At 44.5% G+C, this 26,435-nt stretch overlaps 2 protein-coding genes across 2 annotated transcripts in view; one reads left to right on the top strand and one right to left on the bottom strand.

Moving 5' to 3' along the window:
- The first annotated feature begins 302 nt into the window (after nt 1-302).
- kcnab2a (potassium voltage-gated channel subfamily A regulatory beta subunit 2a) lies at nt 303-16,754 on the top strand. Its single transcript, XM_068742993.1, has 14 exons — nt 303-514; nt 6,479-6,522; nt 6,840-6,877; nt 7,124-7,203; nt 9,852-9,896; nt 10,309-10,353; nt 10,636-10,679; nt 10,966-11,077; nt 12,231-12,336; nt 12,525-12,645; nt 12,866-12,960; nt 13,805-13,925; nt 15,445-15,533; nt 16,665-16,754. Exons 1-14 carry the CDS (start codon nt 303-305, stop codon nt 16,752-16,754), a joined length of 1,242 nt encoding a protein of 413 aa, XP_068599094.1.
- Nucleotides 16,755-18,524: 1,770 nt separating this feature from the next.
- The window catches only part of megf6b (multiple EGF-like-domains 6b), a 45,124-nt gene continuing 37,213 nt past the window's right edge, over nt 18,525-26,435 (bottom strand). The window contains exons 24-38 of the mRNA XM_068742243.1: nt 26,235-26,363; nt 25,814-25,942; nt 25,598-25,726; nt 24,379-24,507; nt 24,150-24,278; nt 23,688-23,816; nt 23,467-23,598; nt 23,249-23,377; nt 23,047-23,175; nt 22,375-22,503; nt 22,136-22,264; nt 21,613-21,741; nt 21,394-21,519; nt 20,939-21,067; nt 18,525-20,606 (exon numbers count right to left, since the gene is read on the bottom strand). Of these exons, the coding sequence (XP_068598344.1) occupies nt 20,551-20,606; nt 20,939-21,067; nt 21,394-21,519; nt 21,613-21,741; nt 22,136-22,264; nt 22,375-22,503; nt 23,047-23,175; nt 23,249-23,377; nt 23,467-23,598; nt 23,688-23,816; nt 24,150-24,278; nt 24,379-24,507; nt 25,598-25,726; nt 25,814-25,942; nt 26,235-26,363 (1,862 nt within the window). The 3' untranslated portion in view covers nt 18,525-20,550. The remainder of the gene's footprint in view (nt 20,607-20,938; nt 21,068-21,393; nt 21,520-21,612; nt 21,742-22,135; nt 22,265-22,374; nt 22,504-23,046; nt 23,176-23,248; nt 23,378-23,466; nt 23,599-23,687; nt 23,817-24,149; nt 24,279-24,378; nt 24,508-25,597; nt 25,727-25,813; nt 25,943-26,234; nt 26,364-26,435) is intronic.

The following is a 26,435-nucleotide window of genomic DNA, read 5'->3' as shown; positions in this document are numbered from 1 at the left end:
CAAAAAGAGGGAGAATTCATTCAAGCTGTTTTCTTGGACTTGTTTTTAAATGTAGATTTTTCTCATTTTTGTAGTGTTCTTTTGGGTTTGCATTTTATGCATTTTGAAGACTCCGTTATTTGCACATTTGTTTTCCCCACATTATCTGGTGGATCTTTAAGTGGATTGTGTTTTCCCCTGATCAGCAGTCTGTCCTTCCACCTTTTAGCCCCCTTTTTTTCCACCGGGAGCTCATCAGCCACCCCCTTTCAAAACAGTTGCATCCGAAAGACTGACGGTCCTCGGAGGAATCGAACGCCAGGATGCAGGTGTCATTAGTGTGCACGGACCATCGTGGAGCGGTGAACCGCAACACGGAGGACCGGCTAAACCGACAGAATGCCAACAGCCCCAACACAGGCACCCGCAGCAAGTTCAGAGCGGTGGCGATGGTGGCTCGTAGTCTGGGGCAACTGTCCGTCCAGAGTGTGCCTTCCTCCAGCGAGCAAAGCATGAAGACTGGCATGAAGTATAGGTAGGGCATGTCTGAAATGTGAATGGGGCGGCTACAAAAGTTTGTCCGAAAACACTGAAACAAATGCAAGAAAAACAAATATGATTGAATGGATAACAAACTGAAGGCATTTTCAGACATTTTAATTCTATTCATCTACTGTGGTGTTTAAAAATACTGAGTTTTATTTTACCAGTCTTGCATGTATTTGGTTTTGTTCTGCAGCAAAATGCCAAAATGTTTGTGCTCATTCAGGAACTGTTCATCTTAATTATTATTAGTTTATCTCTTGTCCTTGAAACCTAAAGGCAGGATGACGTGTGACAGACAAAGTTAAGAAGGAAGTATCATCCATCCTCGGTACTGTTGTCTTTAAAGCACATCATGAGGCCGTACATGTGATTCGCCAGTAGCTATGTGCGTTCACTGCACTTCATGTCAATAATGGCAATAATCACAATGCAAGCCTAAATGCGATGTGAGGTTCAGTGAAGTGTGCGTCATACATTATGGTGTTTACCATTTTTGATAGATGTGAATGAAAGGGAAAGGAGTGGAGGTTGAAGTGAGGACAGTCAGGGAGAGTTGTGGGGTTAATATTAGTTCAGGCGCCGTTACTGCGAGCTGAAGTGATCTGTGCTCCTGACACTGTTGTATCGTTCAGATGTGGCTATCAGAGTCAGCGTTTGCATGGACAACATGACTGCACAGTTCCCTTCTTCGTCTGGGGTGCAACAGTTTTTTCTTTGTGGGTCAGACAGTGTGTTCAGTGTAATATCGATCATCCGTATCCATCTGTACTTAATGGGAAATGGCTTGTGTTCAATCTCCCACGGACATAATTCATTTTAAAGGGAGACAGTTGGGGTTAAGCTTCGTTTGGTACCTAAAGGGTAAGGTAAGGCATCTCATAAATGGTTCCTTCCGTTTGCGTACTTTCACATTTAGCTATTCATTTTTATTATTTTGTTGCTAACCTTTTCCGTGGACACAAATATTCTGGTGCAGCAAAAGTTATAAAAAAATAAATAGGCTATTCTGATGTGGTTATCCTCACATCAGAATGCAGTCCTCTCATCTCCCTTGAATGGCAGCAGCATGCCTGAATCAAGACCGTCTACAGCAGGGATGCAGGTTAGGTTAGGAGTGACCTCCTAGATGAGGCAAAGGAAACCCATCAAATTCAAGATGTTTTGAAGGTACGGAGGGATTGGTTCTGGGCCTGCACGATATGACAGGTTAAAATCACCAGACTTGAGTGTGATGGCTGTACCTCCTCTCCGGAGTGATTAAATGGCTCCAGGCAGGGCTGAATTAATGGAACACACAAAAAGGCTTATGATTATGCAAAGTAGACTCTGGGAATGGAAGAATATCTGAGAGACGGGGAAGGAAGTGCAGGTAGGGAGTCAATCTCATAAAATCCCTGCTCTAAAAAGTTCAATTTTCAGCTTTTCTCAAGCCACCAAACCGACAGACAATCATAAAAAAGGTTGTCACCTACAAGAACCAGTTTTATTTGCTTAAGGATAGCAAATAAATAAACCTCTAACGTAATTCTGAGGTGAATGAGTTTAAATGCACGTCATTTCTCTTTGTGCAGTGGGAGAGCCCACTACAGACTGCTGTGGATAACATTTGTTCTTTTGTACGTTTGAGCTTCAAAACGCCTTGGCTGTCCTGCACTTGTCTTTTTTTCTGCAGCGTCCATGTACAGCAAATCAGAGCCCGACTCACTTCCCCACCCTCAATCTAAAGCTAAACTTGCCTCAGCGCCGACTGTCAGGAGGATTCCTTCTCTATAGCTCCATGTTAGTTTGTGAAGTTCACCGTAAATGTCTACTAACAACGCTGTGAATGTGGGTCACGACACTCCAACCATTAAGTTGTGCAATCTCTTAATGTATTGTGATTGAAGACATAGAGATGAGCTGTTCAATCCATGGGTGTGTGTGCATAATATATATTTGCTGTAATAACATGGCTGTCTAGCTGTATGAAAACATTTTTTCCTTGTCATGACGGATAAAACTGAGCATAATTTTCCCAAAATTTTGTTACACCGATGCAACAGCCTGCATCTCTGTGGCTTGGGTGACAAATGCTGTGGGTGTGAGATTTTGGGCGCTGAGAGTGTGGGTGAGTGCTCGGACGTATTCCTGCACGCTCTTCATCCGGGAGCCAGCTTTCCAGCTTTCCACATCCTAAACTCCCATGGTAAATGTGAATCATATATAATACCGGTACATAATAAACACATCACAAACACGGCCGTGCACTACATCCACTCTTGATGGTAATCACCAAGAGTGATCCACTCCACTCAGGCCACAGCAGCCACTTCGTTACATCTTAAATGTGCACAGAATCTGTTTGCTGTGGGCGGCGTGGAGGAAATGGTGAGATTGTCGGTTTGCATTTCCCTGCATGCATCGAGGGTTTGTTTGTGTTGGTGTCGGTGCAGAATAGTTTGACGGTGAATCTCTAAGTGTGTCTGCATGTGAGAGACACATTTGTGTTATGCTGAAGGAGAAAATGAAGACGGCTGTTTTGCCTCACTGATAGTTTAATTAGATGGTGTGTGTGCGTGCGTGCGTGCGTTGAATTTCTCTACATCTCACTCATTATTGGCATTGTAGCTGTTCATTTCTGTTTGCCATAGTAACCATATCAACAAATAAATACTCATGATGGTTTGTTTGGCATTAAATAATGGTAAAATGCAGATGTGGCTCAAATTCAGACATTTAAACTGCCACACCTGATTTTTATTATTTACATATATCAGAGTTAATTAAAACCTATTGGATCAACGAACTAACAAATTTACAGTACTTTGACAGTTAACTTTGTATTTCTTTTTGCATAGGAAACCATTTGAATTTCATATTTCACCATGAGTAAAGCAGCTAAGGAGCACAAATGTAAGCAAGGCTTTTCTCTAGCAGAAGGCCCGAGCTTTAGCTCAATGGAAGTACGTACTAGAGTGCAGTACTCATCTATATCATTGGTATTCATGTGTGTTTATGAGTACCGACTCGCAATGTTGGCTCCAGTTTGTTTTATATTAATGCAGTTACATTCAAAATTTGCTTTTTTATCAATATGAGGTGGCACATTGGATGAATGATGAATGGATGAATTTTACCAAAGATACACCCAAGTATATCCTTGAGATGCATGTCTGGTGATATTCACGATCTGGACTGAGTAAATGTTTTTAAATGACCGTGGCCCCCCCAAGAGCTTTTGTAAAACATATTCCATTGATCGACCTTGCAAATGAATATATTCTTATGGTATCCTTTGGCAAATATATTCCACTTTAAAAGCATGTTGGGATGTTCTAGCAGTTCAGTGTGGCAGGACAATGGAAGGCTTGGAATCCTCCGTGTGGTTTGAAGGGCTTCACGGTGTGCTGGAAGCAAATATACGGTGCATAATGGACTGTTTGGCGTTAATGGCCTCCGTGAGGCATCGTGGAGCTTTCAAGCTGAGTGTAGAGCAGAAATGGCTGGAAGGCTCTGCTCAACAAGAACTAGAATAGATCAACCGCTTCCTCCTGCCAGTCTAAATTCTCAGCTAAGGGTTCATTGCTCCTTCTTGTGGCTTCTTGGTAACTCTTAACTGAAGAAAACAAAATAGCATCAACAGCAATTTTCAGCAGCATTTAAACTTTTCTTAAACAATGCCCTTTATCCATTCCCCTCCAGTCACATCTCTCCTATATAAATCCATCTTGACCTTTCAAATGAGTGTTGGAGTCTATGTTTTGAGCTACAAAGAGGCCCCCCAGCTGGAGTGTGTAAGAGGAGCATTACATCCTGTTTAAATGCAAAGTTTCATCTGCAGACGATGGAGAAATATTCACTTTTAGATGAGTTGCATGTTGAATCACTATCCTTGTGTTTATCATTGTCCTGCTGGGACCCTTTTCGTCTGGTAAGTTCTCTGCTCCCCCCCCCCCCCCCCCCGTCCTGTAAGTGGAGTGAATGTTACATAAACCTGATTGGAGGAGTAAACCACCTGCCGCCAGCGCGAGCGACTGGCGTTTGGGATGTGGGTTTTTCTGAAGTCCAAGCCACCGATGAGGCCGTATTAATAGTTCTGCTCAGTGAACACATTCCTCTTCACGGCGCTGCGACACTATTGCGTCATTCATCACCTCGCCCCGCCCTTTGCCATCCATTGACTCGACGCCTCTCGCTTTCAGCTCGGTCTGAATGCTTTGTGTTTCTAATCTTTCTTGATGCGCCTCTCTTAAGTAGTTTATAATTTATAGTCAGAGAGCAGGAAAGCGGGAATGAACAGATTTAACATAAACACATTTTGTTCATTCCATGAATGTTTTAAAGGCTGTGAAGCGACCAACTCAACTTCGTTGAGGATTATTTGTGCAGCTAGTGGTTTCATTAACTCGTAGGTATTTTCTGTCTGACTGATTTAAACGGGCTAGTATTAACAACTTTGTGAGGTGACACAAAACAGGATAAATAAACACTGACTGGTAATAATTGCACTTCAGAAAATCTGACCTTTATGGTGACCTTGGTGTGCTGGGGGGTTCTAGTTGAAACGGGTCACCTCCAATTAGTGACTGCCGAGGTCAACCAACATATGAATTCAAAGTGGAGGATTCATTATGCTCAGCTAAAGTGTAATGTAACCTGCAATACGTAACTCAAGTAGGAAATCAAATGCAACAAATGAATGGAGAGATTCTCCAAGAATCCATGGCAATCCGGTGACATGAAGAAGAAGAAAGAATGGAGCTAATGACGCTGCATTGGTGCGTTGAACATCTAGCTGGATGCTTCCTGGACTAGACCACCCACCTCCTCCATCAGCTCCTGGAACAACACAGGAGCACACAGAGAAAGGCTGAGACCACGCTCCTCAACAAGTCAGCGCCATAGAAGATCTTTCCTTCCTGTGGCAATAGAAATATACAATGCATCATTGTAAACCTTCTATTATATATCTATCACACCGTCTCAGTTTCTTCTTTCTAAGTTTTGTCGAGTGGAGCACTGTTGCAAACAGAATTTCCCTCTGGGATACAAGAAAGTTATTCGGATTCTGACTAACTCCAAAATAACAATGACTGCACGTGAAGATGCATAAAATAAAACATTTGAAAATCATTTTTGTCTCACTAGAAGACACATGTAGCCTAGTAGGAGAGCTACATACCCATATCTATTCAAAGACTTGATGTTAAGATCATGGTGAGATGAGTGTCTTCTTAGTCACTGCAGCAATTCAGCAATCTTATACTGGCTTTACACCCCCATCCCACACACACACACACACACACGCACACACACATATGTCGATTAGTGCCGCTCACCTATCCTCCATCTGAAGTCCTGTCCATTTCTTTACAGCCGGTCTTATAAAAATAAATGAGAGAGCCGCCCACACGCTCACTTTGACACCTGCACACGTTACATCATCTCTGCAGCCGCACATCTTTTATGTCTTTACGCTGCCAGCTTATTTTTTATTTCTTTTTTTGAAAGAGCTTGACCAGAAGTAGCTCCCTTCAGTTTGTCTTCTTAAGGATTCTTTAAATCAGTACTATCAGAACTATTATGGTCTACTCTGAAGACGCACACACACAAGTATGAAAAAAATACATCACCGCACATTTTTACCAGATCCTTTATCTGAGTGCTTAAAAGCACATCTGTGATTGTCAGCAGAAGGGGGGGGGGGGGGTCTCTCTGAGCTGCGGTAGGCTGGGAGACGGCGGCTTTAGGAGCCGATGTTGTGACTAGTTTAGCTTTTGCTTCGCTGTCGAGGATTCAAAGTCGAGCGGCAGCGGAGGAATCCTGAAGTTTCAGCCCGCTTAAGAGCATATTCTAATTTATCCGCTCAGGTTCTGCTTTCAGGGTCAGAGGCCACGCCAGAGTGGAAGAATCACAAATAACTGCCACCGCTGTGCTGCATTCATGCTAATACTAATTCTTTCTGTGATGACAGAAACCTTGGGAAGTCAGGTCTCCGGGTGTCCTGCCTTGGATTAGGTAAGAGCCACAGGGAGAAAGTCGAGTTTGTCAAACAGATTCATGAAGGGAACTCCCCACCGGACCCCCCCCCCCCCCCCCCCGCCCACTCTCTTTTATCTTTAAATGAGGAGATTGAAGTGATTTCAAGTGTGAAATTCAGTTCCTCTGACTCTGCAGAAGTGTTAAAATGGCTTGAATATATTAACCCAACTCGGTGCCCCTTCTTCCTTAGTTCTTGTTCCTCGTACACCACTTGAAGGATCGCTTTTTTTGGAACATGCACGCATGTGTTCATGTGGTTTTACCCTGACCCCACCTTTTCTCTCTCTCTGCAGGAACGTGGGTAACATTCGGCGGACAGATAACAGATGAGGTGAGTTGGATTCAGTCGTTTTCCATCAATCAAAGCTTGGGAATGGAAACCCCGCTTGTGATCTGGTTGGCTCGGGATGGTTGTTTTTAACTCGTGGTGGAAACGAGCTGCTATAGCAAGTCACAGCTCCAGATTAAATGCATTACATGAAGATTAAACCTTCTATTGTGAGCAAAGTTTTGTGACGGAAAAGTCCAAATATCTCAGTTAAAGCGGTCTCTTTCTCATCCTCACCTTGCTCAACAGGTGGCAGAGCAGCTGATGACTCTAGCCTACGAAAATGGCATCAATCTGTTTGACACGGCGGAGGTCTACGCTGCCGGAAAGTGAGTATATCCGGTGCCGCAGGCCAATGGGCAGAGAGCAGGGAGCTGCTCAGTCGTGATTGTTTGTAAAAGCAGCAGGTCTCAGTTGGAAACACACATCAACCCTGAATCACTTTTGCTTTTCATGGTTGGTGCATAAAGATACCAAGAACAATTTATAACCTTTTGCTGATGATCCAGATCACCATGTGGACGGTGTAAATCTAATTAGGAGGGGAATGAGCTGCTCGGTGGAGGTCTGCGCTCTGAGGGCTCTTCTAATGTGGACTTTGTTTGTTTGCCATCTATATTCTAATAACCTGTTCAAGAGAGGGAGACAACAGGTCTCTGTCTCTGTTCCTTGGGTTAGGGTTGCGCTTGCTATCAACACTTTGTCATTGTTTTTCACTCTTGAGGCGTCGCACCGTTTCTGATCTCGGCAGTCGAACATCAGTGCTTTCAACAATCTGAAGCGTTGTTGTTTTCACCACGCAGAAAGAAAAAAAAGTATGGCACCGAAATATGACCAACTCTGACTTTGATCATTTACTACCCACGAAACAAGCGACACAAATCTGTTGGGCATGTTCGGAGAACATGTCACACCGCTCGGCATGTGTCTGTGTGTTAATCCTGACATCACGGAGGAGCTTATTTTACACACACACACAAGACTAGGATAAATTAAGCGCACCTACATCATTTATATTTCCTATATGTAAAGACCCCCCCCCAATAGCTTTACATGCAGGCTGCTATAATGTACATGCTTGTGTTGTACAGTGTAACTACAGTTGGTAAGCTGTAAACAATCATAAACACTTGGCTGTTTCTGGCTGTTGCATTATGGTGATTTGTAATTCTTGCACATCCATAGCTACACTGAGTACGACTGTTACTCAGTCATGTGTAAATACATGTGTGTAATTACTTTAATAAACATGATCTGTTCATATAATGGAGCTACTTCACATACTAAGCCTTTAAAATTAGACTGCAATAGAAAATAGATTGCATGTCCTTTGTGCATTATTGAACACAATAAGTACAGAGAAATATGAACGTACTAATGTATTTTAAACCCATGAATGATGCACTATGTCTAATCCCTAGAGATATATCATTTATCTGAACTGGAATACAGACCTGATTAATGGATGGATGAACAAAGGCACAGTGCAGCCTTTTTGGCTTCTCAAATTGCACACCTTGCATTCAGCAGGACAACACGCAGAGGAGACGATGCTCTCTCTCTCTCTCTCTCTCTCTCTCTCTCTCTCACGTGTCTCGTGGACACAGAGACACAACATTACCCTCTGGGGGTGCTTGGCATTGTCAAAAGAGCTGTGGGTCCAGCTGGCGGGTCTGAAACTACCCAGAGAAGAGCGCCACCTACTAAGATAATATCACTTACGGGATTAGTAGGCTCCATAAAAGCCATCTGCATAATTCCTTAATACCATGTACCAGTATCGACACATTGAAATAGAAGTACCGGTACTTTAAAAGTGTATACATACTGTATACAGGTCCTAGCAGTCAACATCACAGAGCCGATAAGATCATCAATCCGGTATTATATAGAGAAAATAGTTAGCATAGAGCGATTTATTTTGAACTCATCCTCAGACAGTGCAGACATCACCTAAAAGGCCAATCACACACTCATCCGTGACAGCAGAGAGACCCCTTTAACCCCTTAATGGCCCCTTTAGCAGCAGAATGCAGCAGCACCTAACGGGGAAAGCAGCAACTCTGCACTGCCTGCACAAAAGTAACAACGTTCCACACAGCAGCATCAGCCTGAATGACCAACAGGGCTGCAAAGGGGCGGACAATTTCCAGTACATTTCCATGGGAAGTTAAGATGGGGAATTTTGGAAATATTCCATGGGAATTTTATGGGAACTAACTGGTAATTGCGGCTAATGTAATCGAATTGTATCATGTCCAAGCATAAATCGAAACATTTTGTTTTGTTATAATAATAAAACATCCATGCAAAGTGATACAGTTAAAAAAACAGGATATTTCAACAGATTTAATTGCAAATGGAAGAGTGATCTGTTGCAGATCTGAGAAATGCCACAACTTTCCTTTAGCACTTTTAAAACGGCCATCCCAGTATGTGTCTTTAGTACAAACGAGATGATCTATCGTTGTGTTCGGACGGTTTTGTTGTTCGACTCCATCAGGAGCTCTAATGCGCTGTGAGAATAACAATATCGCATGTACTTTTAAAGCACATTTTAAAACTGCATTGATCGGAGCAGCTACCTATATTTATCAGTTTTTACCCCAAATGAATCTGTAGAAAATCGCAGTTGGTCATTTTTTGTCTGAATGGAGCTTCCAAACGCATTTTATGTGAAGCAGCTGTTGTCAGGAAACGCGGTTAATTGTGACTGGCAGCTGTCGGCCGGCCCTAATGAACCCCATGTGGCTTCTAATGAGCGGCTTAGTGGTGTCTCCGCAACGCAGCTGGGTTCGCGCCGCCCCCACTGACTCTGACCTGCCCGATAAAGACACGCTCCCCAGCCCCAAACAGGTGGTCCTCCCACTGAAGGTTGCCTCATGCATTATACACGCACACAGCTTGACTGTTTTATTTCATTAAGAGGTTAAAATCTCTCCCCAGTCCGCTGTCAATCATCTTGTCTGCTTCTCAGGGCAGAGGTGGTGCTTGGAAACATCATAAAGAAGAAAGGGTGGAGGTACGGTACACTTTAATTGAGTTGGGTGGATTTTAATTTCCGTCCCTGTTGGCCTTCTTTATCTTGTCTTTTTTTCTTTTGCACTTATTGGGAGGATGTCTGTGTGTGAAAATGGTAAGATTGGGAGATGAAAGATTAATGCAGGCAGCCGGTCCCACCCTCCTGTGTCCCTCTTCAGAGCCTCTAAATAAAGGATAACCCTCGAGTGCTTGTCTTCTGCTCTGTTTGTTTGTGTAGCTCTACCGCCCTATATTGTATGTGTGCAGCATTCATTCTGAGGCTTAGCATGGGTTGAAGAACAGATGCTGATGTTTAGGAGCTTTTCTTCCTAGGTGTAAATACCTTTAGTTTAGAACGCTTTTTGCTCAACTCACTTCTGTTTTAATCGGTGTTCTGTCTTTTAATTTTTCAGGCGCTCGAGTCTAGTGATAACAACAAAGATATTCTGGGGGGGAAAGTAAGTTTTGTCTCGACACTACTTTAGCGAAAGTTTCTATCCACAAAAGAAACGATATTGCTGTATAATTTTGCTCTACTTGTTTGACACTGTTTTCTAATGGCATCATGTGTCAAGCAGACTAATCTTCCTTCAGTGACTTCCAATAAGCTCGAGCATTTATTAGATCATATTTTTGCAGAAGAATGTTGTTGTGTATCTTCGGAGAGCATGAAGGGGAGGCATCGCAGGCATATTTCAAGAAGCTGTTGATAATGTAACGTCTGTTTTTTTTTATTATAGAGCAGAGACAGAAAGAGGTTTATCCCGAAAACACATTATAGAAGGTAAGCCGCGGAACTAAACTATTATTTCATTGAAGGACACTACATCAACAGAATGCTTCCTATAATTAGTTGCTTTAACTCGAGGGAATCCAAACTGCACTTATAAATATTTATAGACACTTTTTGTTTTCTGTGGAAAACTTAAGGGAGATTAAATGATTTGGGAGCCCTCTGCATTCATTCTTTGGCAGTATGTTTAGATTATATCTAGATATAGATTACTCTGAATCAAAATGATGTCGTGTAAAGACTTGAATTCTTGCTCTCTGACTCCGGTTCATTCTAGGTCTGAAGGCCTCGCTAGAACGACTGCAGTTAGACTATGTAGATGTGGTTTTTGCAAACAGGCCAGACCCAAATACACCCATGGAAGGTAAATACTTCTCTCTTCTATACTTATCCTTCATATTTTTTTTAAATACTCCGTTTTTCTCATTTTACACATTTCACTATGTTTTGTCACATTTCCCATATTTTCCAGCTCTGTGGAAAATGCTTTAGCTTCTTGTTAGCTGACGTTAAAGTGGACGCAATTCATTTTTCCAACTGCACATTGAGACTATGCTCTTCACATGAATGGCTCTGACTCTACTACATCTTCGGACCCACAGCAGTTAGACCATCTGGTGCGTTTTATTATGGCCCGGCAGTAGCTTAAGGGCTGTGACGCGGGACGGAGAGGAGCTGCGCTGTCTTCAGTTTACAGAGAAACCCGCTTAACCCACTCGATGATACGAAGGCGCTTTAGCTGTCAGAAGACTTCAGAAAAAGCACATCAGCAACGGGGGAAAGATAGACGCTCCAACACACTCCTCCTTCATATAGCGTTTGGTATTTTTGGTCAACGGTCCAATAAACCGAGTTGTCAATAAAGCCGGAAATTAAAGTTGGACAATGTGACGTTATCTTTGCTGCCGCTGCGGCCGCTGAGTGAAATTCCCTATCTGATGGATTTAGAGCAAAAGCAGTGATGGACTGACACAATAACAGGATACTAATATGTCACATTCAGACAAGCCTGTTCATCACAGTAATGGAAAGAAATCATCCCTGGCGTGTTTTTCATTTTATAGATCAAAATATGAAATATTAGAACATCTTTTCAACCCTCAGTTCTAACTATATTTTACTATAGTTGATCAGCTTTGTGGATGCTTGTTGGTGATGAAGCGAATGTCCCCGCGTTCCATCTGTGTGTTCTGTTTTTTCCTGCATCATGTTGCAGATTGCTTCGGATTTTTACATCAATGTCATTCAAGTTTGCTCTTTTATAAATAGATGTCTCCTTCATCAGAATGAATTACTCACCATTTCAATTAACATAATCAGCTTTTCCTCTTCTCGCCCAAAAGACTCATTCCATTAAAAAAAAAGAAAGAAGAAGCGGCTCAGATATAGGCTCTCAGGATGTTTTTGTTTTCTATTCTTTACGAGGCCAAGAAGGTTCCATTGAGATTCAAGAGCTCCTTCTAGAAGTCTTGGTCAATATGGCGTCTTTCTAGAGCACCACAGTGAAATGCAACCGGGTGAATCCAGCATTTATGACGACACCTTCGTATTTCTACTTGCAGAAACAGTTCGAGCAATGACCCATGTGATAAACCAAGGCATGGCCATGTACTGGGGAACATCCCGCTGGAGCCCAATGGAGATCATGGTGGGACTGATTTGATCTGGGTAGATGGGAGCCCAAAAGTCATACACAGGGCTAATATTTATTCCCAGCTCAGTTTGAGGACATCAGAACTATTTGTAGTTATTTCTAACCTTGTCGTGTCCTACTTGTACATCACCGTACACTATATGGTTTAACCCCAATATTTCTTATTTGTTGTTTTTCCTTAGGAAGCTTACTCTGTGGCACGACAGTTCAACCAAATCCCTCCCATCTGTGAGCAGGCTGAGTACCATATGTTCCAGAGAGAGAAGGTGGAGGTGCAGCTCCCTGAGCTCTTCCATAAGATCGGTGCGCACTGATGGATGCTTGGCTTTGGGTAGAGAACAGGTTGAATCCTGACAGACCCAGGAAGCACATCTCTGTTCTAGGTTCCCTAAGGACCGTCTTGCACCTTGATAGGCAACAGACATGTACAGTGTTTCCATGATACGGGATTCAACAGAATGTTGTATTGCATTCTGTATTAAAGTACGGCATTGTGAGGACAATAGCATGTTCTCATCTTCAGGTGTGGGGGCTATGACCTGGTCTCCTTTGGCCTGTGGGATCATCTCGGGGAAATACGACGGCAGGGTGCCTCCCTACTCGCGGGCTTCTCTGAAGGTAGACGCAACGGCGCTTGCTTCTGTTTCCTGTCTTTGTCCCGCTCTGGTTGTTTGTGCCGTTGCCACTGCTCTGTTTCCCTTCTGTTTGTTCATTGTGTGTTTATGTCTTACAGGTGCACGCCTCATAGCTGTATGTTTTCAGTGCCGCGTTGACACCATGCACTCCTGTGCACCCTCTCCCGAGCTGCACTGTTTGATGTTGTTTGCTAAGCTGGTGTCGGCTTAATGCATTTTAGCGGACACACAAAAAAAAACACGCAAAAATGCATAGTCACAGAACAATGGCAGTGCTATTGCTTTCAGCAACCACAGATTCCACATTGTGTCGAGGATGCTATTATAAAAACAAGACTTAGACATCCAGAATTTGAACAAAACCCTAAGAGACCCCCTGAATCTAACGCCTCACTGTCATGATGCCTTTGTGTGGTGAGGTGGCATGTTGTGTATCTTTGGATTGTGTGTCAGTGACTGTCGGTTACACCCTTTCATGCTCCGTGTTGGTGTTGTGCAGTACTTTAACTGGGGTGTGTGTGCAATGTGCCCCCTCCTGCGTAGTTCAGTGTTGCTTGTGGCTGTTTGTGGATATTTCTGATATTATAATATAACTTGCATTATAATATAAGTTTTGGCTCAGCTGATTGCAAGCAGAGCCTTCGTCTTCCTCTATTTGCGATAACAAACCAAAAGATGCAGCATTTCGCTTTCTGGCATTCTGTGTCTCCCTGGCTGAGGCGGAGACAACAGGAGACAGTCCCTTGTCAAAAAGCAGGCCCTGCTGACACAGACGCTGTGTGGGCAGGGCACTGTTTTTTTGAGCAGGTGTGTCATGTGTTCGGCAGGGTTACCAGTGGTTAAAGGACAAGATCTTGAGTGAGGAGGGCCGGCGTCAGCAGGCGAAGTTGAAAGAGCTGCAGGCAATCGCGGAGCGGCTGGGCTGCACTCTGCCGCAACTCGCCATCGGTACGCAGATACACTCTGCCGCTCTCTCTCTTTCTGTCTGTCTGTCCGTCCCTCTGTCTCGGCCAGGCTGACGTCAGCTGTCTGGTTTGGCTGTCGGTGTGTCATGTTGTCATGCGTGTGTCAACCGGCACGACGGTAGCTTTTAAAAAACACAGACACAAGCAGAATTTTTTTTAAAAATAGGTTTATATATATTTATTTAGTGGTATATATATATATATATATTTAAAGGGACAGACACGGTTCTGACATTGTGTGATTCTTTTGAATACATTAAGACAGCGATATGTTCGTACATGCAGGTCTGGGGTTGTATTTAACCGTTTACAGTGTCAGCATTAAAACAGCATCTCAATCCAGTAAGTGCCCATTATTGACCCCCTGCGAGGCGGGAAAGTGAAAATGTGCAACTCCCAAATATGCACAGTCCTGTGAGGGTTGTTAAAGCGTCAGACGTGAGGGACGTGGAAGGTAAATCCGGGGGGGGGGGGGGGGGGTCCCTCTCCTGTCGTGCACAGGCCCTAGCAGATTCTTCACCCTTGCAGTAATGCAGTGTCATAGATTAGATTTAACGGGCCATTAGTGGGAGCCTTCATCTCTCCCACTTACCATGAATCCTTTCTGGCGCGCCTCAGGGTGGCACAATAGATTATTGTCAACCATTAATCTACAAAACTAACTACAAAACGATGACAGGCGCCTTCCTGGCTTCGGCTCACTACTGAGATCCGCTGCTCCTGGTGAGCAGGTGGTAAATTCAGGAGTCAGATGGTGCTCATGAGAGCGGAGAAAGATTTAATAGATGTTATTGCATCTCGATATTTGTGTCGGTCCAGTGGAGGATTTTCCACTGCTGTCATTTTGAATCACATTCCCGTCGTTGGTGCTAGATTGGAGTGGAAATGCAATCCCACTATTTTTACAACAGAATTCTCTATCCCTTCATGCTTTAATCTGCGTACAAGTACATTTCCTAAAGCAGTGGTATTGCATAATAGAGCCCGCTATTATAACAGTGCACTGAACAGAGGGTACCGGTAATTATTTTTGTACGTTTGTTCTCAGTGTTCTTTACAAATTATTATTATTAGCAGTTTTGGAATTGAGTGAATTTTCCAAATATTTTCCCAAAACACTGTCCTCACTAATGAAATAGTATTTCATTGTTTGCTCAACATTGTGACATTGCTGAATAAAAGACTTGCCTCACGGTTACGTAATGACAGTTTAAATGTGTGTGTGTGTGTGTGTGTGTGTGGCTCTGCTTACACACTAATTCACTATTTCTTATGAAGTCAAACTCTTTCTTCATAATTGTTGCTGCTGGGTTATTTTCCAGTGGAGGGGTGCGACTGTTTACCGCAGCTTCTATGACTCCTCGCCGTGTTTGAATTCAACTCACTGCTATTTGTGTGTTTGTGAAATGTCGGTGTGGAAACGTTGTGCAGTGTGATGGAGAGTGTGTATCGGTGTATGGTGGTGGTCGGGGGTGTCATTGCTGTTTACTGGTCTCCTGCAGCGTGGTGCCTACGGAACGAGGGGGTGAGCTCTGTCCTTTTAGGGGCGTCCAACACCGACCAGTTGATGGAAAACATAGGAGCGATACAGGTGAGGCCCAGATCGAGCGTGTTTTCGTGTTTGTGTGTATCCGTCTTTGTTCTGTGGTTTTCATTTGGCAAAGATGAGGCCTGACCTGCATGATCGGGCCTTGTGTTCGTGCCCGACAGTCCGTAACAGCAGCCTCCTCTCCTGGGTACAGCTCAGCCTCTTGGGCAGTTTGCTGCTGCACGCTCCGGTGCTTTACTGTACCCAGTTAAAAAGGTCAGCAGAGTATCGGCTGCCCGGGGGCCTGGGGGCGGGCTCACGGCCATGTCTTCCTCGCCTTGTAAGATGCTTTCTTTTAAATGGGGGTTTCAGACCCGTCCCCTGCTCGCATTATGTCTGTCCTACACTGAAGAGCATTCCAGCTCCTTTCTCGCAGGATGTGTCCTCACTGTCTCCTCTCCCATTTGTACTTTTGATATTTTTTTTTATTTTCAAAATGCCATGTTCACATTTCCCAAGGGACACACAATGTTCACGTTAAAGGACATGTTACTAATGGAGCCTGAAATGGACACACAATCCCTCAGCTGAGCAGAAAATGTACAAATGAGGATACAATTGTATTTATTTATTATTATTATTTAGTATGGATTTAATATCCAACATGCAGGAAGGGAACATAATTAGAACACATTTTCCTTCATGTGTTCTGCCTGGATACATTTTTTATTTGCCGGTTGTTACATCATGGTGGAATAAACTGCTTTACCATCTTTAATCAGATTTCGAGGTGAGGACTTTATTTGTGATATAGTAATTTTACATTTGATAACGTACTATCTAAATACGTAATCCACTCATCGTGTATCAGTCCAAACCAGCAAGCAGCTAAAAGTAAAAGAGCATGAAAGACAAACTCGAGCTTTGAGTTCATTTTAAATAAATAAAACTCTCTTTTACACTTAAAATCCCAAGACCTCTTTCATTATATTTTTTGTTTATATATAAAATACATTTTTCAATTGGTTAACGCGATCTAAACAGGAGCCTACTGTGGGGGGGAACTGAACTCTTTGTTTGCTGTCCTCTAGATGCGATAATGTGTAACTGCGATGTGAAAATATTTGAATCTAAACTGACTTACTATTTTTTTAAACTGACCCCACCCCACCCTTCGTCTGTGTCCCGTCACAGGTTCTTCCAAAGTTGTCGTCGTCCATCACACACGAGGTGGACAGCATCCTGGGGAACAAGCCGTACAGTAAAAAGGACTACCGCTCCTAACGCGGCGCTCGGCTTGGCCCGGCCCGGCCTGCAGCAGCGCCACGCCTTTTGCCTGATCCTCTGTTTGCTTGAGCTTTTACTGAGTGAGACCCTGGCGCATGAGTCTGGCCACATCATGGCCACCCAGGGCACCTCATTTAGAGTTACAGGGATAAGAAAAGAGGGGGTGGGGGGGTGCAGTCACCTGCATGGGATGGAAGGATTGACAGAGAGAGATTTAGTGGAAAAGAGGTTCCGGATATGCGCGCGTATCTAAATCTGTTCTACATCCAATTCAGCTGAACGCATTTTGAAAGCCGTAGACAAAAATATATTTCTGAAAGAAAGAAAAAGCACACGCTTTGCTTGGCAGCCAGATTTTTATTTTTTATTTTCTCTGAAATTGAATGCAACTAAACGAACGCTTAAGGTCATCCTGTCGGGATATACGAGAACTACTTTGTTGCACATGTATCATAGCCATGCAGACATTCTGTTTACAAACGTGTACTGTACCGAGTCCTGTAAGGTTTCTGCAAATGAGCTGTTTGTGTTGTCGCCGTCATCCGTGTACCAGCCTTCCCCTCGGGCGTTAACGATCAGCACTTTAGTATCGTCAGTATAGATGTCAGAAGGTATTGACCTTTCTCACAGCCAGCGCACCAGAGCATCAAGTCACCACCTGATAGTTTCCTCCTCTCATCCTTCCTCAGTCTTCACTGGCAGCGCGTTTGTCCAACACGCCTGCATGGCAGTGAGGATGAGGAGTGGTGTCGAGGCCACCCCATGAATTGTCTGTGACAAGAAGGCGGGAGCTGATGCGTTTGGGCAACTCGTCTGACTCTGAATAGATTAGCTATGTATTCATCCTACCAGTAGGAGCTGCAGCGCGTGTCTTTAAATCAGTCGCAGAGTCGTATTTCACTGTGTTAGCCAACCTGATGATTAGCGCTCATATCTTGGCTATGGTATCTCATGGAAACTTCTCCTTGATCAAGTTTTGTTCAAGTGTTTTGCCTTATTTACAGTTGCATCAGACTGTGCTGTGGGCGGCTGGCTTAGCTGAGCAGCTCGATGGCAAGCCCCCTTTCGACCGGCTGGCCTCGTGTGCCCGGTATAAACACGAACGCCGACTGGTGGAGGTGGCATTTGTTGAGAGGAAGAGGCGGTTGTGCGTCCAATTAATCAGCGAGCGGCGGCAGCTCAGGGAGCAGAGCAGATGGATTTATGTGTGTGTGTGTTGGCGTGCACATGGTCGGGAGGTTGCATCTAATTGTCTCGTCTTTCTTTCACGTGTGGACACTGGACAGGACCAGTGGCATTTATGTGTGGCTTGAGCCAAAGATCTTCTTCATCTCTCTGACAAACACGGCCTCACTCACTTCCTGCGAGATTATTAGAACTCAACTTGACGCATGTGCTGTCAAGCTTGTTATCTACTTATGGTATGGACTCTACTCCAAATATATCGATACTTGACAATGCCGTCATAACTAGTTATAAATATGCCCTTCGTATACAGAATGCATAGAGCAAGGACTCGCTTTAGGATGGGTGAGCTTCGTTGCAGGCGACATACGACCTTGGATATTTTAGGAGCATTACAAGATTTGCCGCTTCCCTGTATCATCCGTTCTCCTTTGGGTGCTCTTACTGTGATTAAAGCACAAGCATGTGATACATCCTCAAAGCATGGATCCTTTTCACCCGGCCTCCAGCACCCGTGAGGTGAGTAAGGCGATGCTATTCTGCTTATTAACACAATGTAGATAACAAATCTTTACTAACGGCTGATAACCTATTGATTCTTAGCAGGAAAAAAAAATAATGAAACTGTCACATTAGTGCGAATATACTATGAATGAGATACGGAGCTTCTCAGTGGAGTGGAGGGGGATAATCGAAGAGAACTTTACTGTGAGGGTTTTGTGCAGATGGTGTTTACAATCTGCTTCGTTAAGTGATTTTTAATAACGGCAAAACAATTTAGTGTCTGCTGTTCCTGTTTGTGTGTGTGTGTGTGGGAAGGGGGATAACGAAACCAATCCCTGGCTTTAGCCCGTTGTATAAAGTGATCCCTTTATATGTTTGATTTGCTGTGCCTGAGTGAATAAAATTGGCGAAAGCCAACATTTTCTCATGAGAAGAGTAAAAAAAAACAGAATATTTTGTTAATTTAGTCTGTGGAGTTTCTGTGTCTTAATAGTGGCGTGTACTGGGAGTGGGGAGGGAGTAGAAGACTTAAAGGGAAAGTTTCCTTAAAAACATATCCTGACCCCGGCCAATCATTTCTGCAACAGCAAGTCTTTACTTGTCTCCCTCACAATATAACCAATAGCTATCTAGCTAGCATCGTGTAATTGGAACATTGTGCTGGGAATTAAAAATGTAGTGGCTGGAACTATGTCTTTTAGAAGGTAACGCTGTACATTTCTTTTGACCATCAGTGTTGTTTCACACCGTGCTTACCCAACCAAAACAAAAACAAAAAAAACAAATTGTGTCATTAAAATGTTTCTGCACATTGTAGAAATAACTTTTAATGTTTGGAGGCTGGAGTGTAAGCAGTGCACTCGCTCGCTTCGGAGAAAGTCTTGCACTGAGTTGTCCTGCCTCATATTTGCTGACATTTTATTGAGTAATTGAGACGTGACACCCGAGCCACAGACGAAGATAGCATATTTTACAGAATGCTCCAGGTTCTACAGAGAATATATTTTTATGTTTTAGCCTTCAATGAAGAAGAGAAAATGAAATGGAAGTTTGTTTGTTTTTCCCCATCATGCTGCATTTTTCCTATCAGTATTGTCTCAATTTTAAGATTGACCAAAAGAAGCGTTGGTTTGTGTTGTGTGTGCATTAAGAGGAACGAAGCGAATCAATGGACTCTCTTCACTTTGGATTGGACCTAGTGAGAACCTGGTTTCTCCTCTACGTAGTTTGTTCTTTGTATATATTCCTGGTTGTGATCACCTCTGCCTTTTTAATTTTTTTATTTCCTTTCGCAGGCATTGCTATCTGCACTGTGCTTGAAATATGACTTTTAGACAAGATGTACAGCTTCAATCATCAATGAAAATAACAATGATAAAAATAAGAATGGTAAAAATCTCACCTTTGTGTTTGTCTTTATTGACGTTCATGTTTACTGGACTGGAGATTTGGTTAAGCCAACGGAAAACAGATTTTTTTTTAAAAATGTGCTATATTCATACAACCGAGTCAAATATAAATATGAAGCAATCTATGCACAAATATTTGGAAATAGCTTTGAAGGTGCAAATGGGTTTGCTGCAAATTCCTTAGTAACTCTAGAATTCCAGCTGTCCATGAAAGCATATTTTGTCGAAAAATACTGCGATATACTATTGAGGATAAGCATACTTCATCTTGTATAGATTAAAAACAACTTCATAGTACTGATAATGAAATATGGATTTCCTTTAGAAACTGGAGAATAATTTATATACAGAACCTACAAATGATATTTCAAGATTATTATTTAACAAAAGAAAAGTGTAGTAAACACCACCACAATCTCCTGATAGTTTGTGCACGTAGTTTTTGAGGAGGATTTTTCAATCCTACGGAATTAAACTGTGTAGCCCGTTCACTTTTACCTCAGGAAAATCACAGTGCAGCAGTGAGGTCAGTTCAGTGTCATCCGGCTCAGGTCCAGACATAAAACTGCGCCTCTCATCAGAGAGTCTATTCCCATGAAGGTCCTCCAGCTGCTTCTTGTCACAAGCGCTCATGTCTTTATAATCTATCAGCTCTGTCCCGGTTTAAATGGGAGTCCTCCAGCACGACGGTGGAGCTATAATGAGTTCTCGTGATGTGATTCTCTATCATGGGGAAAGCTGGGAGGTCTACCTGCAGAGGCGGAAGGAAAAATAAGAAAAGAGCAGTTAGTCCCGCTCAGCAAACAGCACGACATTCTTATCTGATCCGAACAGAGACGACACGGGAGAAAGTGCAACCTCTGCAGGTACGAGCAAACTGCGGACGGCAGGCGAATGGTCTGCTGTCAGCACTTCATCTCTAGTTATTTACTCGCATTTCACTGAGTCCGCTGAAATGTCTCGTCCCGTCTGACTCAGGAGGGGGAAATCTCTACACCTGATGTAGTGGATGCAACGAAGAAGACCGATAGCCGTAGGGACGCGAGGGATGCACGTTGGTCCGTCTTGGCTTTATTACCTTACCTTCTTGACAGGTGGGGCCGATCCAGCTGTGCGGGCAGCTGCAGCGGCCGTTACGCCGGTTGCACTGAGCCCCGTTCTCACACTCGCAGGCCTCTAGACAGTCTGGCCCGTAGCGATTCGCTCCGCAGTCTGAGAATACACGTGAACATTTAATAAGAAGAAAAGTCACATTCGGAGGATGTGCCTTTTCTGGCACGGGGATGAGAGTTTTGAGTTTCCCGTCAAATCTGTACAGCAAAAGAAAATTAGGTTTAATGTAACACTGTCACCCTTAAATTTATCATGTGTTCGACTTCAGAAGTTCTTCTACTTTGAGGCCAGTTAGAAAACCAAAATACCCACAGCAGTGACCCCCCCCCCCCCCCGCCTCTGAAAGCTCAGGAGGAGCGGCGCAGCATGTTTGATTTGTGGTGGGCTTGTGCAACTTCTGTGTCCGGTTCCGGAAAAGGCTTTACCAATGTCACATCGGAGTCCAGTCTTCCCTGATGAACAGACACATCGTCCCGTCACAGGATCGCACGGAGCGTCCTCACAGTCACACACCTCAGCACAGCTGAGGCCGTAGGCGCCGCGTTCACACACTGGGGGCGTCAGGAAAAACGGCCTTTTAAAGAGGACGGATTGGCAGTGATATTCTTAATGCATTGGGGGTATGGATCGACGCCCTGGTTTACCTGCATGGCAGCGGGATCCGTGGTATCCAGGAGGACAGATGCAGCGGCCCGTTGCAGGGTGGCAGGAGGCGCCGTTCACACAGTCGCACGGCAGCTGGCAAAGGAGGCCGTGGAGTCCAGGAGGGCAGGCTGAGGAGGAGGGAAAGCACAGGGTCGAAAACTGAACTCCAGAGGACAGCATGAACGGGATACATAAATGAATACAATCTAGAATAGTCCAATAACTATCAGCAGGACTTTATTTAAAGGAGACTGACTCTGAAACGCTGAAACTCGTAGTGTAAATTATTGTATGTAAATGTTGTCTACATTATATCTAATATATGTTAGTCTTTTTCCTTTATATACTTTGATTACATTTCTGATCACATTTTAAACAATACATAGTGGCTTCTCTTCCATCACTATTGCCATGGCAACGGCTAAGCCAAGCCTGCTCCTGTGGCATTGCAAGACTCCCGTACCCTACACTAGTACTATTACTGTTACTGTGTACTCATCTACTTCCATGCTCAGTCCTCACCATGTTCACACAGAGGTCCATAGTAGCCTGCACCACACTGGCACGTCCCCATCGCTCTGTCACATGTGCCGTTATTATGACAGTCACATTTCAGCTGGCAGCCGGCGCCAAATGTGTCTGCAGGACATTCTGAGACGGACGAAACCAGAAGCCAAATGAACACGCCGTCCTCAAGCCTGCATTAGAATACTGGATGCATCACTGCGGGGGGGGAGGGGGTGGGGGGGGGGGGCTGTCACCTTCATCGCAGTGCACACCCGTCCAGCCAAGCCCACAGGTACAGTTGCCGGTTGCAGCGTCACAAACGCCGCCGTTGCTGCAGTTACAGCGCCGCGTGCACTCTGCCCCGAACCAGCCTGGGGGGCAGCCTGATGGCGGAAAACACACAATTAAAATAAACAAGACAACATACGTAGTCATACATATTTTCACTATTTTATTTTCTGTATTTACTACTGCTGCTTAATACGCTGTCTTGCATTGATGACATTCAAAGTTTGCGATTGCTACTTATTCCTATTGAGAGCGCTGAGTCTGCATTTTACAAATATTAATAACAATCACTATAACAAACAATTATTTGTACTTTATTTTTACAACAATGTTTGTTCAAATACTGTGCCACCTTGACAGATGAGCTTGCGCGACAAAAGAGAGGGGGCTTGGGTTTTTCACTGACACAAAAAGAGCGAGGGCGAGAGATCACCGTTTGAAAGGGGAAAAAACTTTACATAAACTGAGTTTTCACATGATTTTGAAGAAAATGTGAAGGGAGAAACGAATACAATATAAAAAGTATGAATTTATTGGGTATATATTTATATAACCAGTAAAAAATAATCTTCACACTGAACATTGATTTGTGAAACACAAACCTTCATGTTTGTGCGTAAAGCAGAATCAAACCTCACCTTGTCCACAGTCCTCTCCACGGCGTCCTGGGACGCACGGACAGCGGCCGCTGACCGGGTCATTCTGTGCTCCGTCGCCACACAGCACCGCCTGGGCACAGTCGACCCCGTGGCGCCCAGCTGGACACGCTGCAAACGATGGAGAACACGCCAGATGACACATCCCATAATCACACATGACTGCAGCCTCAGACGGACTCACTGATGTTGCAGCGCGCTCCTATGAATCCTGCTGGACATTCACAAGCGCCGCTGGAAGGAGCGCACGTCCCTCCGTTCTCACACTGACACTCTCTCTCGCAGTCGGGCCCGTAGCGACTCTCCTTACACGCTGAACATGGAGTCAGATTGTGGCGCTTCAAAAGACTTATTTGCAAGAACGCAGAATCTGGCAAAGGGTAAATGTGTAGCTTTACATACGGAGGTCACATCTGGGGCCGTGGAAACCCGGGGCGCAGTAACACGATCCAGACACAGGGTGGCAGAGTTGATTTGTCTTGGAGCACTGGCAGACCTGGTTGCAGTTCTGTCCAAAGGTACCAGGAAGACAGGCTGACAGAGGGACGGAGAGGGTTCGGGTACGGGTGATGCGGTGAAGGAGATTATCCGAGCCCGCGGTTTATTTGAACTGCAGTACTCACTCTGCTCGCAGCCATGTCCGGTGGATCCAGGGGGACAGCCACATCCTCCGGAGACGTGGTGGCAGGACGAGCCCTGGGCGCAGAGGCAGCGCTGCATGCAGTCTTTTCCATACGTGTTCGGCAAACATGCTAAAAACCAAAACCAAATGGCAGGACATTTTAGCGGTGTAGTTTAGGCCACTTTATCCCCATCATGTCAACGAATCCCTCGCTCTAATGGGAGAATGGGTGTATTTAATAAAATATATATGATCAAGAGAATTGAATCTGTAAAGCCTGAAGAGTCAAATCAGCCTCAGAACATTTTACAGTCCTGTGATTAGCAGAATTAAAGCGTGAGGACTTCACACGTACTTCAGACTGTAAAGTCATCAAGCATGGACCCAAATGTAAAAAGAATTCCTGGATGTCGTTTATTAAAACAAAAACACGTTTATGTATTTTTAAACTGCAGGGTTGCACCTTTGTCGCAGAGCTTTCCTCGCCACCCTGCTGGACACTGACACTCTCCAGTGACGTGGTGACACGGTGCCCCGTGGGCACACCGACAGCTTTCCTCACACTTGGCACCAAACAGGCCTGGAGCACATGCTGAGCGGAAAAGGTGCAAATGAGCAGTTATAAGAATAAAAAAACCAACCTCCCATCTAAGGGGCTCCTCCGTGCTGAAGCTCCCCTCCCTGCGGCTCACCTTTCTGACAGCGCTCTCCGATCCAGCCAGTGCTGCAGCTGCACCGGCCGGACTGCCCGTCGCAGCGGGCTCCATTCTCACATGTACACTGCTGCTGGCAGTCTGCCCCGAACCGGCCGGCTGCACACTCTGGACCAACAGCAGAGCAAGATGCACAACGAAGAAGAAACCGTGATGTGAAACACACACACACAACAGGCAAAACCTGCCACGGCAGATTTCTGCTGAGGGCTGCAACATGTTTTCATCTTTCTTTTCCCCTCCACTGATTTATAGTTGGACACAGCACGGAGTTGGCACATTTAGAGGTTGGGAAGGCATTCCAGGAGCCGGATTAGAGGTTCCCCGAGCAGGAAAAGGGATAGGGAAGAAGTAACAGGCAGGATAGTATGTGATTGTGGAGCTCAGGCGCAGAGCAGGATGGAAAGCCATCAGCAGGTCGACGGGTTTTTACCAGGAAGAATTGTATGTGGTGAAGATACAAGCCGCCACCTAATTTAAGTCAGGCTGATGCGTTCCCCAAACATGGTGAATGAACCGCAGACCTCTGTGTTCACCATTGACTTGAGAGTTCAGGTGACATTATTGTGCTATTCTGCACAAACGAATGGCTTCAAGGCTGGATTCAGTGTTAATGGAACTATTCCAAGAAAATAAATGACCTGATTCATCTCTTCTCTGAATGACTTCTGTTTAGTTCAGGTACGAGGACTGTCTTTCTGCAGTGACTGGTAGGTCTGGTTTCTATAGTTACTAACGTAATGGGAAAACCATAATTCGTCATTTCCAACTTTGATTTAGCCACAAATCATAAACACTGTTACTTCAGCCCTTGTTTTGAAGCTGGAAGTAGCCAAGGACAAAGTTCTGTGTGTAGAATATAAAAATAGCAGCAGTCACTGTGATTAAAGGGGAATTCTGGCATCCTAAGAGCTGGGTCCCGCCCCCCCCTCATTGTTCACTTTTTTAATAATGACCCTGCTTGTCTGACAAAGAAACACAAACCATCAGTCAGACATCCTTAGTGGTTTCAAACAAATGTCCTGGTTGGCCAAACTTCTTTGGAAATTCTGTTCTAACCATCCATGAGTTTCTGGTCTGACTGGTTTCTGACCCATTTCATTTGCTGTAGTTGAACACAGCTTCCTGTTCAGTAAGAGTGTTATTACCACCGAGTTTCTTCTGATCGATCCTGCGGGTGGTTTTGGGAGACTCTTACCCAGCTCGCAGGCTGTGCCCATCCATCCACTCGCACACGTGCATTTTCCGTTGGACTTATTGCAGGTGGCTCCGTTCTGACACAAGCAGCGCTGGCGACACTCTGCCCCATAGAACCCTGCAGAACATTCTGGAAACACACAAAGAACCATCCTTTGATGCCTCGTCTACCTGTCATATAGACGGCCGCCCTTTCTTTTGTGCTGCACTCACTCACCTTCTGAACAGTTGGGTCCCGTCCAGCCCGGTGGGCAAACACATCGTCCACTGGCCGGGTGGCAGACGCCATCGTTACGGCAACTGCAGGTCTGGTTACATCCTTCCCCATAGGAACCAGCTGGGCACGCTGCCAGGACAGCGACAACAATATCATTACCTCTAGGCGAACTTTGCTGATCAAAAGAAGAAATTCCAGGGTCTGGCACGGGGAACATCAGTTCAGTGGGTTCTCTTGTGTGACTGGGATGCATTTTACAAAGCAACTCTGAAACCAAGTGTGTTTTTGTTTCATTCAGCAATGCAAACAAAGAGTTCTTGGTACTTTAACACGAGTAAATAAACATTCTCCTGCCTCTGGTTCCACATTTCTTCCCTTTCTCTAGGGTGGCACCAGCACTCCGATGCACCGTTCCACTCACTCAGGTCGCAGAATGAACCGATCCAGCCAGCCGGACAGGAGCAAAAGCCACTGGTGTGATCACAGCTCCCGCCATTGAGGCACAAACACTTATCTTGACAGTCGAGCCCATAGAAGCCCTGAGGACATGCTGCAACACACAAATGTAAAGCTTATTAACATGCCCGATGAGTGAGTCTGGCCTCATGAGTCGAGGTCCTTC

This window comes from Brachionichthys hirsutus, chromosome 8 (assembly GCF_040956055.1).
Source record: "Brachionichthys hirsutus isolate HB-005 chromosome 8, CSIRO-AGI_Bhir_v1, whole genome shotgun sequence".
Taxonomy (NCBI): domain Eukaryota; kingdom Metazoa; phylum Chordata; class Actinopteri; order Lophiiformes; family Brachionichthyidae; genus Brachionichthys; species Brachionichthys hirsutus.
This window is presented reverse-complemented; position numbering and strand designations above follow the sequence as displayed.